This window comes from Ceratotherium simum, chromosome 33 (genome assembly GCF_057802395.1).
Source record: "Ceratotherium simum simum isolate JZ-2026a chromosome 33, ASM5780239v1, whole genome shotgun sequence".
Lineage (NCBI taxonomy): Eukaryota > Metazoa > Chordata > Mammalia > Perissodactyla > Rhinocerotidae > Ceratotherium > Ceratotherium simum.
In genome coordinates, this window is record NC_141932.1 from 13564624 (window position 1) to 13585099 (window position 20476).

The 20476-nt window shown below is 38.3% G+C and overlaps 1 protein-coding gene and 1 pseudogene across 3 annotated transcripts in view; both read right to left on the reverse strand.

Annotated features, from left to right (window-relative positions):
- Positions 1-1024: 1024 nt before the first annotated feature.
- LOC101397620 (caspase recruitment domain-containing protein 8) overlaps positions 1025-20476 on the reverse strand; it is a 51850-nt gene continuing 32398 nt past the window's right edge. The window contains exons 12-14 of one of the 3 annotated variants that reach the window (XM_087421436.1): positions 20247-20291; positions 14559-14725; positions 1025-1399 (exon numbers count right to left, since the gene is read on the reverse strand). In XM_087421436.1, coding sequence (XP_087277562.1) covers positions 1277-1399; positions 14559-14725; positions 20247-20291 — 335 coding nt within the window. In that variant the 3' untranslated portion in view covers positions 1025-1276. Of the gene's footprint in view, positions 1400-12999; positions 14726-20246; positions 20292-20476 lie in introns of those variants that run through there. The other 2 variants (XM_087421438.1, XM_087421437.1) reach the window with 2 other exon arrangements.
- Positions 1826-6906, reverse strand: LOC101397880 (vomeronasal type-1 receptor 4-like; annotated as a pseudogene).

Sequence of the window (20476 nt, forward strand, 5' to 3'; positions counted from 1 at the left end):
CCATTAGGATAAGTTTATCAAATTTGTTTCTCATGTCTTCTTGTCTAATGTATTATGAGAAGTGTGTTAAAATCTTCCACTAAAAAGACAGATATATCTTATCTTTTTTTTTATGTCAAATGCTGCTCTATATACTTTGAGACCTTATAATTATATGTATACAAAATTTTAAATGTTATATCATTTATTTATATCTTTAATATATTTGATTTTGGGATAAAATATCTTTTTCTTTCTTTCACATAATAGTATAGCTCTACTACCTATGAGAGTAGTTGCTGGGCTTTAGGCTATGGAAAAACTCAGTTTTGTCAGATACTCAAATTGTCTTCCACAATTATTGTTGACATTTTCACTCTCACCTATAGTGTAAAAAGTTCTAGCTGACTCACATCCTCACCAACACTTGCTTTTCTTTTTCTTTTGCTGGGGAAATTGATGTATGATCTCTCATTGTGTCTTGATTTTCATTTCCATTATTAATGAGTTTGAACATAATTTTATACCTTTATTGGCCATATGTACCTCCTCTTGTGAGATACTTATGTCTTTTGACCATTTTTTCTCCCTGTAGCTTTTCTTCAATATACATTTGTATGAGTTCCTCCAGCAAGTATTTGTGTTTCATTTCTTTTTGCCATGGCCTAGATTAACAAGGGATTAAAAATAAAGTAAAAATCAAGGATAAAAAATCAGTTAAGGATTGATTCTGGTGGGTGCTTGTGTCTTTGACTTCTTTTTGCTAAGATTTTTGCCAAGTGGTACCTCTTTATACTTGTCACGTCTTTGAGGTGTTCTATGTGATTTAAAACATTTTATTCATCACTTTAATTTGCTTTCTTCTTGAAGAAACCACTTTAATTCATCACTTTAATATTGCTTTCTCAATAACCTAGACCAATATTTATGGGATGAAGCTTTTAAAAACCCATAAAGGGGTCCGGCCCCGTGGCTTAGCGGTTAAGTGCGTGTGCTCCGCTGCTGGCGGCCCGGGTTCGGATCCCGGGCGTGCACTGAAGCACGGCTTCTCCGGCCATGCTGAGGCCACGTCCCACATACAGCAACTAGAAGGATGTGCAGCTATGACATACAACTATCTACTGGGGCTTTGGGGGACGGGAAATAAATAAAATTAAAAAAAATCCATAAAGGACATTCTCAGTGAGCACCATTGTATGAATAAAAAACAAAATTTTGGTTAATAAATTATGAAAGCTTAGAAGGACATCTGACGTTATATGGTGACAAGGAGGAATACGGACTTGGAGTGACATCATCAAGAAGGAGGAACGAGAGTTTTCTGCCATCTTCTCTCCAAAGAATGCTGATTTTGACAATCGCCCTCAGATGAGATAACCTTTGTGGAAGTCCAGGAGTCCAGTAGAGAAGTTCCAGCACACTGTTGGAGGAAAGTAATCCGAGATTGGATGCACTGCAGAAGGTAAGAGGAACAGTTCCACTTTACCCAAGGCACCCCTCACCCAAGGTGTCACGCGTCAGTGCCAACAGAGATCCTCTCAGCCTGCCACTTCCCCCATGCATGAAAGTGAGAGCAGGTAAGTGCCTGGATTCCTCAGCTGTGTGGGACACTGCCAAAGAGCTCACTTCTTTCTCATCCCCCCCAGGGCACTGAGGTGAGCTCCATGACTGAGGGGCACAGATGGGCCGAGAGAACGGCAACCAGGGCTCTGATTGTATCAAAATGGCATGTATCCTACTAGCCACTTTGGAGACTCCCTTAGAAAGCCTTCCCATGGGTCTCTGGGGACTCCTTGTCTCCAGATCTCCCCAAGTGGCCCACAGGCAACCCCAATGCTCATGAACCTCACTCATACACGCCCCACTTTATAACCAGCTCCCTGTGTGCCACCTGAGGGCAGTATGGTATTGGCATAGAAACAGACACATAGACCAATGGAACAGAAGAGATAGCCTGGAAATAAACCCTCCCATGTATAGTCAACTAATAGATGACAAGGAGCCAGTAATACTCAATGGGAAAAGCATAGTCTCTTCTATAAACGGTGTTGGGAAAACTGGATATCCACATGCAAAAGAATGAAACTAGACTTGTATCTTATACTACTCACAAAAAATTTAACTCTAAATGGATTAAAGAATTAAATGCAATACCTGAAACTGTAAAACTCATAGAAGAAAACATAGGGAAAATCTCCTTGGCATTGTTCTTGACAATGATTTCATGGATATGACACCAAAACACAGGCAACAAAACCAAAAATAAACAAGTGGGATTACATCGAACTAAAAAGCTTCTGCACAGCAAGGAAAACCACCAACCACATGAAAAGGCAGCCTACAGAATGGGAGAAAATATTTGGAAACTATCTATCTGATAAGAGGTTAATATCCAAACTATACAAGGAAGTCATACAACTCAACAGTAAAAAAATAAAATGAGATAAAAAATAACCCAATTGAAAAATGGACAAAGGATCTGAATAGACATTTTTGCAAAGAAGACATACAAATGGCCAACAGGTACGTAAAAAGGTACTCAACAGTGAAGCCGGGTACCTGGGGGTTCCTGTATATATTCAATAAGATTACCTTCTGACCTTGTTCCCAACACAGACATAGATGAAAAGAAGCTAATCTTGTCAATTTGCTATTTTCTTGTTTCATCTAAGGGATAACTCAAGGGTCACAAGGATTTATGAGCTTGTTTTGCAGAAGAAAAAGAATGCTTTCAAGGAAGTTAGGATCACCAGATAACCGGTCCCCAGCTGCCATTGATGCCCAGAAGTCAGACTGCCCTGGGGCTTATGTAGAGTGAAAGAAACATGGATTACCCATTTGTTCCCCTGAAACTCCTGCCACACCCCTTAGCTCTATAAAACCCCCTGCTTTCTTCTCTTGTGAAAGTGGATTTGAGAGAACCTATCCTCCTGCCTTCTCACTTTGGCCAATTTGAATAAACCCTTCTCCATCTCCAAGCACCGAGGTCTCAGTGATTGGTTTATTGCACATTGGGGGCATGAACTTGAGACTAAGAGGCTCGTATCAACACCACTAGTCATCAGGTGTCTTGTGCCAATCTCATCCCATCAATAAACAATGTTGTGTCTGGCCCAGCCCTTGCAGTTCATATTATGATTGCAAGACCCCCTTCAGCAATAAACATCAGGGAACTTGAAAAAAAGGGTTTATTACTTACAGGACTTGGAAATTACATGGCACACCTGGGGGCAACCACAGAGAGGTTAGAGGTAGAGAAAGAAAGCACAGGCCTGGGATTCTCCTTTTATTGGAGTTGAGGGTGGGGGCCTAGGGTTTTGTGGGCTTATTCTTTGTTGGTGAATTTAAAACATAAAAGTAGGAGTTGAAAGTGTGGGAAGAGAAAAATCCAGCAGCCCAAATGGTAGTTATCTAAACCAACCAAGATCTCTAAAACAAAGGATCCCTGGGTGGGTGGGGTGGGTTGTGACTTGGTTCTTTATCTAGTCATGTGGTTGGCATTGTGTTTATTGGAGATAGCCCTTTTTGAACTGGATGCCTCAGCAATCAAAGCTTAAGTCAGGCACTTTCATTGCAAAATGAAAAGCCAACTGTCAGGGCTTACACCCCATCAAGGAAATGCAAATCAAAGAACAATAAAATATCACCTCACAATTGCTAGAATGGCATTTATCAAAAAGAAAAGCAATATGCAATTAGGTTGCCCATTGATAGATGAATGGATAAAGAAGATGTGGTATATATTTATATATACAATGGAACACTACTCAGGTGTAAAATAGAAAGACGAAATCTTGCCATTTGCAACAACATGGATGGACCTTGGGGATATTATGCTAAGTGAAATAAGTCAGACTGAGAAAGAGAAATACTGTATGATTTCACTCATATGTGGAAGATTAAACATATGTAACAAACAAACACATAGAATCAGAGAACAGATTGGTGGTTACCAGAGGGGAAGTGGGATGGGGGGAGGGTGAAATGGGTAAAGGGGGACATTTGTATGGTGGTGGACCACAACTAGACTTTTGGTGGTGAACAAAATGTAGTCTATAGAGAAGTCAAAATGTAATGATGTAATCTGAAATTTATATAATGCTATAAACCAATGTTACTTCAACAAAAATAAGTAAAGACAAACAATAACAAGTGTTGGTGAGGGTGTGGAGAAAAGGGAACCCTCGTGCACTGTTGGTGGGAATGTAAATTGACACAGCCACTATGGAAAATGGTATGAAGGGTCCTCAAAATATGAAAAATAGAACTACCATATGATCTGGCACTCCCACTTTTGGTGTATATCTCTGAAAGAAACAAAATCAGGATCTCAAAGAGATGCCTGTACTCTCATGTTCATTGCAGCATTATTCACAATAGCCAAGATATGGAAACAACCTAAGTGTTCATCAACAGATGAATGAACAAAGGAAAGTGGTATACATACAATAGAATATTATTCGGGCCGGCCCGGTGGCTTAGCGGTTAAGTGCGCGCGCTCCGCTGCTGGCGGCCCGGGTTCGGATCCCGGGCGTGCACCAACGCACTGTTTCTCCGGCCATGCTGAGGCCGTGTCCCACATGCAGCAACTAGAGGGATGTGCAGCTATGACATACAACTATCTGCTGGGGCTTTGGGGGAAAAAATAAATAAATAAAATCTTTAAAAAAAAAAAAAAAAGAATATTATTCAGCCATGAGAAAGAAGGAAATACTGCCATCTGTAACAACATGGATGAAACTTGAGAGCATTATACTAAGTGAAATAAGTCAGACAGAGAAAGACAAATACTGTATAATCTCTTTTAAAAGTGGAAGCAAAAAAAAAATGTCCAACTCATAGAAACAGAGAGTAGAATGGTGGTTACTAAGGGCTGAGGGTGGGGAAGATGGAGAGATGCTGGTCAAAGGGTACAAACTTTCAGTTATAAGATGATTGAATTCTGGGGTCTAATGTCCAGTGTGGTGAATATAGTCAATAATACTGTATTATAAAGTTGAAAGTTGTTGAGAGAGTAGATCTTAGGCATTCTCACCACAAAAAAAAGTTAACTTGTGAGGTGATAGATGTGTTAATTAACCTGATGTGATGATCATCTCACAAAATATTTGTAAATCAAATCATTATGCTGTACACTTTAAATATATACAATTTTATTTGTCAATTATACCTGAATGAAGCTGGAGAAAATATAAAAGAAATATGATTCTGTTCTTTTAAAACCAGCATAAAATATTTCAAAGTTAAAAATTCATATAAATAATTAAGCAATAAGCAATGCTCCAGAACTCAGTTTAGGATTTAAAACACTACAAATGCTGATGAAGTCCTATGTGCATCCTTCCCATAGCCCACAAAGTAACCACTACCCTGAATTATATATCTCTCATTTTTATGTTTTCCTTCATTCTTGCCAACGTGTATGATTTCCTATGAAAATATAAACCATATTGCTTTGCATAATTTTATAATTAATACATGATTACGTATTGCATGTACTCTTCTGAAACTGCTCACTATACCTCGAAATAATTTATCAGATTGGTTAAGTAATGATAACACTTTCCCAAAGTTCAACCATGAAAAATTGGGGTTCAAAATTAAACTAAAAACATTTCTAATATCATGGCATTTTTTTCTCAAATCAATCATTATGTAGACTCTCCTGTTGCAGAATGAAGTTGTGGGGTATCAGATCAATAATTGAATGCTCTTTTGAAAAGAGGTAATTCTTGGGCCCAGCCAGGTGGTGCAGTGGTTAAGTTTCGCGCAATAAGCTTCAGCAGCTCAGGGTTTGTGTGTTCAGATCCTGGGCACGGACCTACACCGCTCATCAAGCCATGCTGTGGCGGTGTCCCACATACAAAATAGAGGAAGATTGGCACAGGTGTTAGCTCAAGGACACTCTTCCTCAAGCAAAAAGAGGAAGATTGGCAACAGGTGTTAGCTCACTGCCAATCTTCCTCACCAAAAAAAAAAAAAAAGATGTAATTCTTATCTTTGAAAGGGAAGAAATAAATTTGGAAAAAATTTTATTATTTTTCAACAGCACAAAAGGGCAGATGGTTGGGTAGCATGGAGAAATACTTCCAGCAGTTCTCTCCAGTCTTGTATTTTTCTCAAGTCCGTAAGCCAAATAGATAATAAGACAGTTGCTTGAGCAATAAAACAACACAAAGCAACTAACTAGCAAAAGTATACAGTAAGTGGCTTTGATTTCAGGAGATGGCTGAGAAGAGAGGCTGGGGCTGTGAATATGCTGAGCTTGCTTGTAGTGTCTGCAGAGGACATTCACCATGTAGATACTGGACCACATCATAAGAACCACAAAGAGGGGATCTCAAATCAACATGACACTTAGAAATGCCATTGAATGGTGAAGTTCACTGTGCTTCGTTTGACAGTATACTTGATAATATCCAAATTCAACGTAGTGAAATTGGTAATGGATCCTAGGTTTATGATGATTCATATATAGATGAGCATGTTAATGATCCAGAAGAAAAGGAAAGAGGGGAAAGTGCATGTAGAGATTCTAGATTTAAGCCATGCCTATTTAGAAGCACTGGGACTGATAGTGATGGCTTGAAATGCACTCAGGAGGGAAGTAGTTCAGATGGAAAGATCCCGAATAACTCTGAATGTGTACAAAGTTGCCTTACAACCAATGTCATCCAGAAAATGTCTTACTCCAAAGGACAACACGACATCTGGTATCAACTTGAACATCATGGTCAAAGCATTGACCAATGTCAAGTGTATGAAAATCAAATCTATGGGCTTTTTCAGATGTGGTTGAATTAAGAAGGTGTACATCTATAACATGAAAAGCATTAAGTTCCCCATGAACCTAACACAAATTTGAAATATTTGGAAAAACCCAAAAATCACGTTACTTGGAAGCAAGACCTTCGTGATGTTTTCCATGTTTTACTTAGGTCAGCCAGGCCTCCAATGAAGCATAAGTAGGTTATAATGTGAAAGTTAAAAATAATGGAGCCCGAAAAATAAAAACAATGGAAAATATAATGACTGACACTTCAGTATGAGGGCAGGGTGTTAAAACATTCAAACCTTCAGTATTCAGGCCCAGATGTACCACTTTCAGAGAGTGGATTCCATGAGTTCTTAATAGACTTAGATTACAAAATTCGGTTTTATTTAAAAAGTAGAATTCGAATACTAGCAGCATTAATTCTAGTATATTACCTAAGACATGTTTGACCTATATGAGAGACAAATTTGCATGTGATATGAAATATTTTTCTTCAGGGTGTTGGATTGCATTTTATCTCTAAACCTGTGTGTTTCAAAATATGACATTTTCATAGAACCTTTACCTGTAGCACATGAAGTGTAGGATGTGTATTTGAACTTCCTTTTCAGAGTTTTGGCTGCATCATGCACTTCTTCCAAGACAGTTATCACTTTAAACATTGATCTAACACAAAGTTTTCCAACCCGGGCCATTTCCTCACCCCACATGAGACAAACTGGCAGTGTTCTGAGATATTTTTGTCACAGCTGGGTGAGATACTATTGGCATCTAGTGGGCAGAGGCAGACGGTTCTGCTAAACATCCTACAATACACGGGACTGTCCCCACAGCAAGGGATTTTCTGGCCTGTGCTGAGGGTGATAGCTCCTGATCTAACAAATCTTTCATGTATCTGCATGACTTCAATGTATTTAAAACCCACATTTTTTTTCCTGTACATCCTGTTTATATGCTTGTTATGGCAACAGAATTAGTAGGTTCACATAGATAGGACATAAATGAGTATGGCATTCGTTAAGGCTGATGCTCAAATTCAACAGCTCTCAACAAGCTGGAAGCTGGAGACTGCTGGGAGCTTCTGTGTCTATCATGGGGTCTGAATGACATCATATTATAAGATTTAAGGTGTCTGCCTCACTCTTACCTTCTCAAACACAAGGGTCCTGTGTTGGCCACATCTAACCCAGGACGTTACAGGGAAGAGGGTACTGTAGGATCTGTACGGTCCTGTAGGGTAATGCTCTGAGCCTCAGACAAGAGATAGTGCCAAGCTGACAAACCGAAATCAAGCACAGTCCAACTCATTGTCAATTTAGCATCCATATCTACCCCTTTTTCTTCCAAATGAGGATAATAGCAAAATTATACTTCCTATATAACATGATGCATTTGTCTCTCAAAGAACCAAAACCACACAAAACCCTCTCCCTAAAGAGGATGTAAAAAGTCCTGTAGGATTGTATTTGTGTGATGTTTGGTACTTCTATAACTTTTGACTTCCTGCAAATTAAATTCTGTGCATAAAGTACAAAACTATTAGCAGAACTTATGTTAGCTATTGGAAGAAAGGGAGAGTTAAAAAAAGAAAAATCATCAAGATTATATAACATATATAAACAGACACACATATATTTATATATAAGGTTATATATATATATATACATATAAACACACACATATGTTTATATGTATGTAAACAAAGGTATGGAGAGATGCTATTGCTCTTAGGTCAGACAGGGAAGTAATATTATTATTCTTGTCAGGTTAAAGAAAACTGATTCTGGTGGTCTTAATAAAAATATAGAGAAAATAAATGAATTCACCAGATCAAGTATCAGCATAGCAGGTACCAGAAACTATTGATTTGCTCCAGTAAAGAAGTCACAAGGCCACAGTTCCCTTTGGAGAAGCATAGAAGTAAAAATTATAATATAAATTTTTGTCAGTGTATCTGATTTCTTTCTCAGAAATGACCTGGTTTTCATTTATTCAAGGGGTCCTGGCTCTAAGAATTGACTCGCACGACTGAGGAGCCATGACCCTTTACTGTGGTGATTCAGGTCACATCATTGTTCACCAGACCTAGAGTCTCCATCACTGCTACAAACCAAGTAAGACTCTTGAAGTCTTCTCATTTCTGTCACTCTGATGGACCCTGTGATCAATTAATTACCTGCCACAAAGATCTCTGTAGATCAGACCATTCTAACTTCTGTTTGGACCTATGGCCCAGTACAGTAATCTGCCTCTTCCTGCCTCTGCAGATTTAATTTAATTTAACTTAATTTAACATCACCATTTAACTTGTGCCACTCCAGGGTCCCATCTTCCCCTCTGGAAATTCAAGAGCTCATTTTATTGACAGTATATCCCAGTTTCATGTCTGTTCTTCAGGGAACAGTCATACCAGACCTTCTGAAGAATGATTACACTCCTTTCATCTGTGTATTTCCTTAAAGCTTGGTGAAGGTGGGAGCCTTTAACCATTCTGGGGGACATAGGACATTATAACTTGCTTTATCAAGTTATAATGAAAACCTACTCCATTATTACTATCCACCTTAGCCTTTGTAAGCACTTCCACACCAATATACTAAACAACAGAGGACATAAAAAGCAGATGAAATAACAGAAAACAAATAGCACAAACAAAAATCCAACCATATCAATAATTACAGTAAATGAAAATGGACTAGGAACAGTATTCAAAAGGCAGAGAATGCAAGACTGAAAAACACCATGTCCCAACTATGTGCTACTATAATGACATTTTATGCCTTTTTTTTTTTGGTGAGGAAGATCAGCCCTGAGCTAACATCCATGCTAATCCTCCTCTTTTTGCTGAGGAAGACCGGCTCTGAGCTAACATCTATTGCCAACCTTCCTCCTTTTTTTCCCCCAAAGCCCCAGTAGATAGTTGTATGTCATAGTCACGCATCCTTCTAGTTGCTGTATGTGGGACGCGGCCTCAGCATGGCTGGAGAAGTGGTGCGTCGGTGCGTGCCTGGGATCTGAACCAGGGCCGCCAGTAGCGGAGTGCGCATACTTAACCGCTAAGCCATGGGGCCGGCCCTCCTCTCACTGTTAACCATTCTTTTCTCCAGCTTTATTGAGATATAAATGAGAAATAAAATTATAATATATTTAAAGTGTACAATGTAATGATTTGATATACATCTACATTGTAAAGTCATATCAACAATCAGGCTAATTAACACATCTATCACCTCACATAGTTTCTTTCTCTTTTTGGTGAGAATGCTTAAGATCTCTCTCAGCAGATTTCAAGTATACAACACAGAATTATTAACTATACTCACTCTGTTATACTTAGGTCCTCAGAACTAGGATTAACCACTCTGGAATGTTTTATTATCGCTTTGCTTTTCCTTATAGATTTAAAACTTGTGTAGTTCTGCTAAAGTAATATTTGAGTTCACTTTCTATGGGAAGCATTAGCCTGTATGTATTTTATCAAGCTTGGATTATTTTTTCTCCTCAAAGATGTATTTGTGGAATTATAGAAGCTTTAATTGGTAGCTGAAGTTAATTCATTTTCCCTGTTGGTTCGTATTCCAATTTATTACTACATCCTCATCTTTCATCCATTCTCAAGTTCACAGATATTGGGTTATTTTGGCTTATTTCCATGGCCAAGAGTGCCACAGGGAATAGATCTGTATGTGGATCCATATGGATCCTAGAGCATAGTTACTTGCATTTATTTCTAGAGTTTATAAAAAGGTGAGAAAATCTGGCACTAAGTTGTGTGTATCTTTTCACTCTATGGCTTCAAATTAGTTTCTGAAGTGAATATTTACATAACAAATAGTACTTAAATATTTATTGTGCTCCATATACTCTCCAATACTAGAATCTAGAGACTCTAATATTTGACAACTTGATGAATGTAAAATGGTATCTCCTTATAGTTTTTATGTAAGGTTCCTGGTAACTCGAAGTTGAAATTTTTTAAATTAGTTCATTGTCCACTGTGGTTCATGTTCCGCAATATCTTACTCATAACTTTTGCCCATTTTTAACCAAGGGTTTTATATTTTTGTATGGATGTTCAATAGTTTCTTGTATATTATAAAAATAATCTGCTATTTACATTTTCTAGTTTGTGGATTTTTTTTATCTGACTCCTATTCTTAATCTTTTTTTCTTTTTGTGAGGAAGATCAGCCCTGAGCTAACATCCACGCTAACCCTCCTCTTTTTGCTGAGGAAAACCGGCTCTGAGCTAACATATATTGTCAATCCTCCTCCTTTTTTTTTTTTCCCCAAAGCCCCAGTAGATAGTTGTATGTCATAGTTGCACTTCCTTCTAGTTGCTGTATGTGGTACGTGGCCTCAGCATGGCCGGAGAAGCGGTGCATCGGTGCGAGCCTGGGATCCAAACTCAGGCCGCCAGTAGTGGAGCGTGTGCACTTAACCTCTAAGTCATGGGGCCGGCCCCTATTCTTAATCTTAACACACTCAGATTTATCCATCTGACTGTTAATAATTTGTGCTTTTGTCTTGTTTTAAAAAAATAAGATTTTTCCTATTTTGTTGGCTAAATTATAAAGTTCTACCTTCAAATTTAAAAGTTCGTTTCTACTTCAAGTTAGGATATGGAAAGTCACAAAATACCATTGCTCCCACAATAACAATAATGGAAAGGAAGAAGCTGTACAACGAGGACTTATAATGTCATTTATGAATTGCTATGCTCAAACTCAACTAGTGTATGCATAAGTCTGTCCTTGTTTAGGATCACAAGAACTTTGAGAACTGAGATAATAGGGAGACCTCTGCCCAATCCTATTGGCCTATATGTAGGATAGACCTGAATAGCACTGCATGGGCTTAGAAAACTGACCTGACATTGGAATGACAGTTCACAGAAGGTTAAAAAAATCCACCTTATCCACTGCATATAAACAAGACCCAGAGTCTCAAATGGACATTCAAATGTCCAGAATACAAACCAAATTCACTCAGAATATAAGGATGAGCCACAAAAATCTCCACTTGTGTGGAAAATGACAATCAGTAAACAGCAAGTAATGAGATGATGCAGGGTATTATTTGGGATTATCTGACAAAGACTTTAAAAGAAATACTATAAAAATGCTCTAACAAGCAATTGCCCACACATTTGCACAATATGAAAATGTATGCATAATAGAAAATATTAAAATAGAATATAAGCCAATTAATAGAAAACATATATAAGAACCAGATGGGAATTTTAAAACTAAAAAATATAAAAAGCACAATTTAAAATTCAGTGAAGGTGCCGGCCAGCTGGCACAAGCGGTTAAGTGCGTGCACTCCACTGTGGTGGCCCGGGGCTCCCCAGTTCGGATCCTGAGCACACACCAACGCACCACTTGTTAAGCCATGCTGTGGAGGCATCCCATATAAAGTAGAGGAAGATGGGCACGGATGTTAGCCCAGGGCCAGTCTTCCTCAGCAAAAAAAGGAGGCGGATGGGCATTGGATGTTAGCTCAGGGCTGGTCCTCCTCACACACACACACAAAAATTCAGTGAATAGACTGACTAGAAGAATACAGATGACATACGAGAGAGACCATATACTTGAATTTAGATCAGTAAGAACTACCCAATGAGAATAATAGAGAGAGGGAAAGATAGGGAAAAAATTAACAGAGTCTCAGAAACCTATGGGTCAACAACAAAAAATCTAACATTCATGCCATCAGAGTCCCAGAAGGAGAGGAGAAAGATATGCAGAGCTGAAAAAAAATATTTATAGAAATATTTGAAAATTTCCAAGGTTGGTGAAAGACACCCTACAAACTGAAGAAACAATGAATCCCAAACAGGATAAACCCCCAAAATCCATACCCAGATATAGCATAATCAATTTACTGAAAACTAAAGACAAAGAAAAACTCTTGAAAACAGCCAGAGAAAAATGAGACATTACCTATGGGGAAACAATTTGAATGGCTGCAGATTTCTAATTAAGAACCATGGAAACCAGAAATGTGTGGCTGAAATAAAGGAAGTGTCATTATGTCCAGCAAAAATACCCTTCAGAAATGATGGTGAGATAAAGGCATCTTTGGATGAAGGAAAATTAAGCAAATCCATAGTCGGGAGATCAGCTCTAAAAGAATTGCTAAAGGAAATTCTTTAGAGAGAAGGCAAAGAAAAAATAGCAGAATGAAATTTGGAATATCAAAATTAAAGGAACAGCAACAGAAATGGTAAATATCTGGGCAAATTTAATAGATTACACTCCTCATGTGTTCTTGAAACATACTCAACAATTGAAAGTAAAAAACATAACATTTTTTCTGATTGGAATTTTAATATATAAAGAGAGGTGATACTGAAGACAACTGTATCATAAAAGGGGAAGGGTACCATGGCCTAAATGGTGGTAAGGTTTCCAGATTCTACTTTAATTGGTACACTATTGATACTAGTAAACAGTGATGAATTCAGTACGTATATTTTCATCTCAAGTGCAATCACTAAAAATACACAAACATATATTATCAAAAACACAATAGATAAATTAAGTGGAATACTAAAAACTCTTCAAATAACCCTTAAAAGGTAAGAAAGGAAAGACAAGAATGCAAAACAAAGGGAACAAACAGAAAGCAAAAAATAAAAGGCTGACCTAGGTTAAATCCTAACATGTCAATAATTACATTAAATGTAAATGGCCAAATACACCCATTAAAGGCAGAGAGTCTCAAAATGGATTAAAAAAAAAAAAGACCCAACTGACCCAGCTATACTGTTTTCCAGAAACACACTTCAAATGTAATGAAATAAGTAGGTTAAAAGTAAAAGGATAGAAATAGATGTGCCAGGCAAACACTAATCAAAAGACAGCTGGAAAGGATATAAAGTGACAGGGTCAAAAGGTACAATCCAAATATTGTGTTCTGCTTACTTTTGTGAGGTACTCAGCTAGAAAGGCTAATGTACCTCACAGAATTAGCTTGAGGCTCCTCATTTTCCTCTTGCTGGTCCACTAATCGACACTCCATCTATGTGTTCCATGGAGCTGTTCCATGAAAATTTGGCCTGTCCGTTCCTGTTACCAGCTTATATATAGTGGCAAAAGGTTTTCTATCCATGTTTGCATTTTTTCCATTCCTTTGCTCTATTCCATCAAATGTATTTACATCATTCTAGTAATAATAGCGTTAGATAAAATGTTCAAGGCACGGTACATTTCTAAAAACACCACCATGAATACTTGTGAATGTCTTGAATGTTCACAACAGAGAGTTTTTGTAAGCCTTCCTGGCTTTAGTTGTGAGAAGGTGAGACTGCAAACGGAATGTTCACTGGAATTGCTTTCCACATGAATCAGGAGAATTTGCCTCCCTGGGCCTTGTCAATCATAAACACACTTGCCTTTGCCTTCCCCCGCCCTTGGCCTCCAAGAAGTGTGCCAGTGGATGAAATAGTGATTTTTGTAGCCGGGCTTAGAAAATATTTAGTAGAAATATTACTACACTCCTCAGATATCTTGAGGTTAAGATATTAGGATACAGTACAGAGGTATCTGCTGAGTTACATATTAGTCCTCAATACAGCCTGTGTGATGAATAGATGTTACCCAGATGTCTTGGATACTGAACCCAATGATCACATTTCCATTTATCCATTTCCAGTGGAGAACACTGGATTCCCTCTTCCTGAGTATCTATCCGAATCACTGTTACATATACTGCTGTCTGAGGTAGGACACCAGGTAAGGGTCTCTTTCAGCAAGGCTTCTGAAGAGCAGCTCCAGGGCCTGGTCCCCTTTATTCCTCACCAGCCTCAGCAGGGTCTCATTCTTCCTCTGCCGTGTCTGCTCCTGCTCCACCAGCTCCTTCTCATTCTCAGTGAGGACCTCACTGTCCTGAAGATCATCCAGCACCCCATTCAGGTCCCCCATTCTGGCTTGGAGCTGTCGGTGATGCTGCCTCACAAAGGCTGCACCTGGATGGAACGAAGAGTTGCAGACTTAGGGAGGAACAGCTCACTTACAGGATTCAGAACCTATGCCCAGCTAAAAGTCATAATTCTGTGTGAAGATACTTCTCATTCTCTTTCACATGTTGCCTAAATCTTACACACACACACACACATTCCCAGGATAAGCGGTCCATTTTCAGTGGTCCGTGAATTTATGTACAGACAATGGATGCATCTTCTTCGATCCCATCCCTTCCCCTCCGAGCTTTGAGAGCCTAGCCTTTGCTACTTTCTGTTTTTCATTGGAACCCTACACTGGGCTCTATCTTGCTGTACATTCATATATGCATGAATAATTGAACAAAAATCTGCAAGTTCACAAATTTTCAGTAGCTATGCGTGATGCTAGAGATATGCAGATGGATAAGGCTTGTTCCCTGCTCTCAAGGCTTTTCTGATAAGCTGTGTAGAAAGAGACATAACTGGATAAGTACAACACAGAGGAAACAGAAGCACTGGGGGACAGACGAGGTATTTTTCCATCATGCAGACTCAGGGTTCATGCTGGTGCCCATATTCAGTGTCTGTGTGACGTTGGCCAAGTCACATCACTTTCTTCTACCTCAGTTTCCTCACTAAAAGAAGGATTACTTTTTATGTACAGTTCATGCCCCTCAACCTTTTTTCTTAACAAATGGCACAGATAATTAATGTCCAGTCATCTGGGGCTATAACCAAACAGGTTAATTTAATGATGCAATTTCTGTGAGATCTTGGTATTTATATCAAAATGTTTATGTGGAATTTTACATTCAATGACTCCTAAATTTAGGTGAAGTTGCAGCCACAGGATGATTCTTATCTTATTCTATTCCTGCTGCCTGAATTGCTTTTCACCTCTCCCATTTGTTTAGCAACTTCCCATCAATCTTCAGAACTGAGCATAAACTTCACTCTTTTCCTTTCTCTGGGATGCACTCCGTGACTTTTTCACTCCTTCAAAGTTACATCAGAGCCCCCTGTTACATCCTCTCTTAAATCCCTCCAATTTTCCTTTGGAACACATATCACAACTGTATTTTGATAATCACTGTGAAATTAGTTTCATTGTTGTCACATGTTAGAATATAAACCCCATGAGTGCAGGGTCTGTGTCTGTCTTGTGCTACCTGCATCCACAGAGATGCTCCATACATGATTGCTATTTCGTGATCATTTCCATGTTCACTCTGACGTTCCTTCATGATTCTCTGGTGAAGCCCAGCCAAAGTTTATTGACAAGACTAAATAGACATGGTGGATATGTAGCATAAATATAGATACCCAGAATATTTAGCATACTACAGATGTTTGATAAGTTGCATTTATCATCATCATCGTCATTTTTATTACTATAATGCCATAAAGGAGAAATGTAACCATAGCTTTACGGTCACAAAGGAGGGGATGACTAACTTTAGAGCAAAGTCTTCACAGAAGAGTTAGTATCAGAGGAGGATTTGAGGAGGAGGATTTTGGTATTAAATACAGGATGACACCAGGCAAAAAGGAAAAGAGGGTGAAAGAGATGTGATTTATAGTGCATGGTGGCCAGAATGAAGATTTGACTCAAGTTGTGGACTGGGATCAGCTTCTAAAGGGTGTTGTAGACTAGGCTGATGAGATTCAGTTTTATCCTTCAGACAACAGGTAATAGGTAATTCTTGCTCAAGAGCCTTGTATATTAGGAAGTATAGAGACGTTTTGTTGTGCTGCACAGTCACCCCCTACAGGGAAGTTTTTTCAATTTCCTTCATGAAATCATCTTTACCTGATTCTTTTTTTTTTTCTGTTTGTTTAATTGATTTTATTTTTTTATTATTATTATTTTTTTTAATTTTTTGTTTATTGCAGTAACATTGGTTTATGACATTGTAAAAATTTCAGGTGTACATCATTGTACTTCTATTTCTGCATAGATTACATCATGTTCACCACCAAAATACTAATTACAACCCATCACCACACACATGTACTGAATTATCCCTTTCGCCCTCCTCCCTCCCCCCTTCCCCTCTGGTAACCACCAGTCCAATCTCTGTCCCTATGTGTTTGTTTATTGTTGTTATTATCTACTACTTAATGAAGGAAATCATACGGTATTTGACCTTCTCCCTCTGACTTATTTCACTTTGCATTATACCCTCCATGTCCATCCATGTTGTCACAAATGGCTGGATTTCAGCTTTTCTTATGGCTGAGTAGTATTCCATTGTGTATATATACCACAGCTTCTTTATCCATTCGTCCCTTGATGAGCACTTAGGTTGCTTCCGAGTCTTGGCTATTGTGAATAATGCTGCAATGAACACAGGGGTGCATGTACCTTTACAAAGTGGTGTTTTCAAGTTCTTCGGATAAATACCCAGCAGTGGAATAGCTGGATCATATGGTAGTTCTATCCTTGATTTTTTGAGGAATCTCCATACAGTTTTCCATAGTGGCTGCACCAGTTTGCACTCCCACCAGCAGTGTATGAGAGTTCCCTTCTCTCCACATCCTCTCCAACACATGTGTTTCCTGTCTTGTTAATTATAGCCATTCTGACGGGCATGAGGTGATATCTCATTGTAGTTTTGATTTGCATTTCCCTGATAGTTAGTGATTTTGAACATCTTTTCATGTGTCTGTTGGCCATCTGTATATCTTCTTTGGAGAAATGTCTGTTCAGGTCTTTTGCCCATTTTTTAATTGGGTTGTCAGTTTTTTTGTTGTTGAGATGCATTTTGGAGATTAAGCCCTTATCAGAAGTATGGTTTGCAAATATCTTCTCCCAATTGTTAGGTTGTCTTTTCGTTTTGTTGATGGTTTCCTTTGCTGTGCAGAAGCTTTTTAGTTTGATGTAGTCCCATTTATTTATTTTTTCTATTGTTTCTCTTGCCCGGTCAGACATGGTGTTTGAAAAGATGTTGCTAAGACCAATGTTGAAGAGCGTACTGCCTATGTTTTCTTCTAGAAGTTTCACAGTTTCAGGTCTTACATTCAAGTCTTTAATCCATTTGGAGTTAATTTTTGTGCATGGTGTAAGGTAAGGGTCTACTTTCATTTTTTTGAATATGGCTATCCAGTTTTCCCAACAGCATTTGTTGAAGAGATTGTCTTTTCCCCATTGTATGTTCTTGGCTCCTTTGTCAAAGTTTAGCTGTCCATAGATGTGTGGGTTTATTTCTGGGCTTTCGATTCTGTTCCATTGATCTGTGTGTCTGTTTTTGTGCCAGTACCATGCTGTTTTGGTTACTATAGCTTTGTAGTATATTTTGAAATCAGGGAGTGTGATACCTCCAGCTTTGTTCTTTTTTTCTCAGGATTCCTTTAGCTATTCGGGGTCTTTTGTTGTTCCATATAAATTTTAGGATCCTTTGTTCTATTTCTGTGAAAAATGTTGTTGGAACTTTGATAGGGATTGCATTGAATCTATAGATGGCTTTAGGAAGTATGGACATCTTAACTATGTTAATTCTTCCAATCCAAGAGCACGGAATATCTTTCTTCTGAAAGAAATTGAAGAATGTCTTCTTCAATTTCTTTCAGAAACGTTTTATAGTTTTCGGTGTACAGATCTTTCACCTCTTTGGTTAAGTTTATTCCTAGGTACTTTATTCTTTTTGTTGCAATTGTAAATGGGATGGTATTCTTAATTTCTCTTTCTGCTACTTCGTTGTTAGTGTACAGAAATGCAACTGATTTTTGTATGTTGATTTTGTATCCTGCAACTTTACCATATTCGTTTATTACTTCTAAAAGTTTTCTGGTGGATTCTTTAGGGTTTTCTATATATAAAATCATGTCATCTGCAAATAGTGACAGTTTCACTTCTTCCTTCCAAGTTGGATCCCTTTTATTTCTTTCTCTCGCCTGATTGCTCTGGCTAGGACTTCCAGTACTATGTTAAATAGGAGTGGTGACAGTGGGCATCCTTGTCTGGTTCCTGTTCTTAGAGGGATGGCTTTCAGTTTTTCACCATTGAGGATGATATTAGCTGTGGGTTTCTCATATATGGTCTTTATTATGTTGAGATACTTTCCTTCTATACCCATTTTATTCAGAGTTTTTATCATAAATGGATGCTGTATCTTGTCAAATGCTTTCTCTGCATCTATTAAGATGATCATGTGATTTTTATTCTTCATTTTATTTATGTGGTGTATTACGTTGATTGATTTGCGAATGTTAAACCATCCCTGCATCCCTGGAATAAATCCCACTCGATCATGGTGTATAATCTTTTTAACATATTGTTGTATGCGATTTGCTAGTATTTTGTTGAGGATTTTTGCGTCGATGTTCATCAGTGGTATTGGCCTGCAGTTTTCTTTTTTTGTGTTGTCCTTGTCTGGTTTTGGTATCAGGGTACATCTTTACCTGATTCTTAACCAGGATTTGTAGTTTAATTTGAACCCAACCGCAACTCCAGATGTGGGGCATGAATTTTTTAGCTAGTTTGCCTCTCTGGACTTCCTGACAACATCAGCTGGCCAGGAAATGTGTTTCTTATCATTTCAAGCCAATGTGACACCCTGAGAAGCCTTCTCTTCATTGGAAGAGATCAGAGGATGCTTTCTTTCTTCTCCTGGATGGTCTGTTTTGAGATGTGAGGCTTGTCACTTTGACTGCATGGAGCCTAACAATTGAAGTCAACAATATGGAAGGCAAGGTGGAGACATAGAGTGATATTGCTTCATTGTGACGTGATTTGCACCAACGGATCAGCCTTCCTGGAAGTCAACGCCACCTGTCGCCCTTGCATTCACCTGAACCAGGATACTCCCTTTATACTTGTAGTCCATTTAAGTTGGGCTTTCCATCATTTGCCACACAAGCATTTACACAGATACACAGGACATTGCAGATTGCTGCCTTGGATGATTTTTAAATTAACATGGAGATGAGGGCATTAGGAGATAAGGATTTGCAGACAGAAATCCATTACTTACTTAGGTTCTCTGAATCTTGACTCCTTATTTTAAATAATTTCTTTCTCTGCTACATACCAACTCAAATCTCTTAATTTTTACAATAGCCTCATAACCTGGCTCCCCACTTCCTGTTCATTCCTCACCCACAATCAATCATTCACACTGTTCAGAGGAATCCATGCATTGTTATCCATTGTTTTTTAATTCCCCTTTGCTTTCAGCCTAAGGTCCAAAATATTCCAACTGTCATTCTCAGACTTTCGACTTCTGTATTTGCCTGCCTCTCTAGTCTCATGTTTGCTCCATCCCACTAACTTCCAGCCATATTGAAACACTTTAATTTATAGTTTCTCAGGTGCAAAATATTTTCCCCAATATAATTTGGTTGCACTCATAGTCTCCATATTAGACCCTAACACATTTGCTGAAGTACATCATATTCGTTGTTTGTATTTATCTCTGACATCAGTTGATCTTTGTAAATGACGAGGATCGAAGCAATGAGCCCTCACTGAGTGACATGAAACCACTCAAAGACCTCCTGAAATCAGACACATCCTTCTGGCTTATAGTGTAAACCTTTCACTGACCTGAGAAACCAAGAGGGGCTGATGCAGCACCAAACTGGAGATCCACTAGAAAAGAGGGAAAAATTGGAGGGTGGGATGAGATCAATCATCTACCCTTATTTAGTTTTTCTAATCTTTGATGCAACCCATTGAAATAATTTAATTCCATTTTCTGAAGTAAGGGTCCCATTTTGAACATTAATATACTAATGGAACTCAAGTAAGTAGAAAGTCACTCACTGCCCATTAAA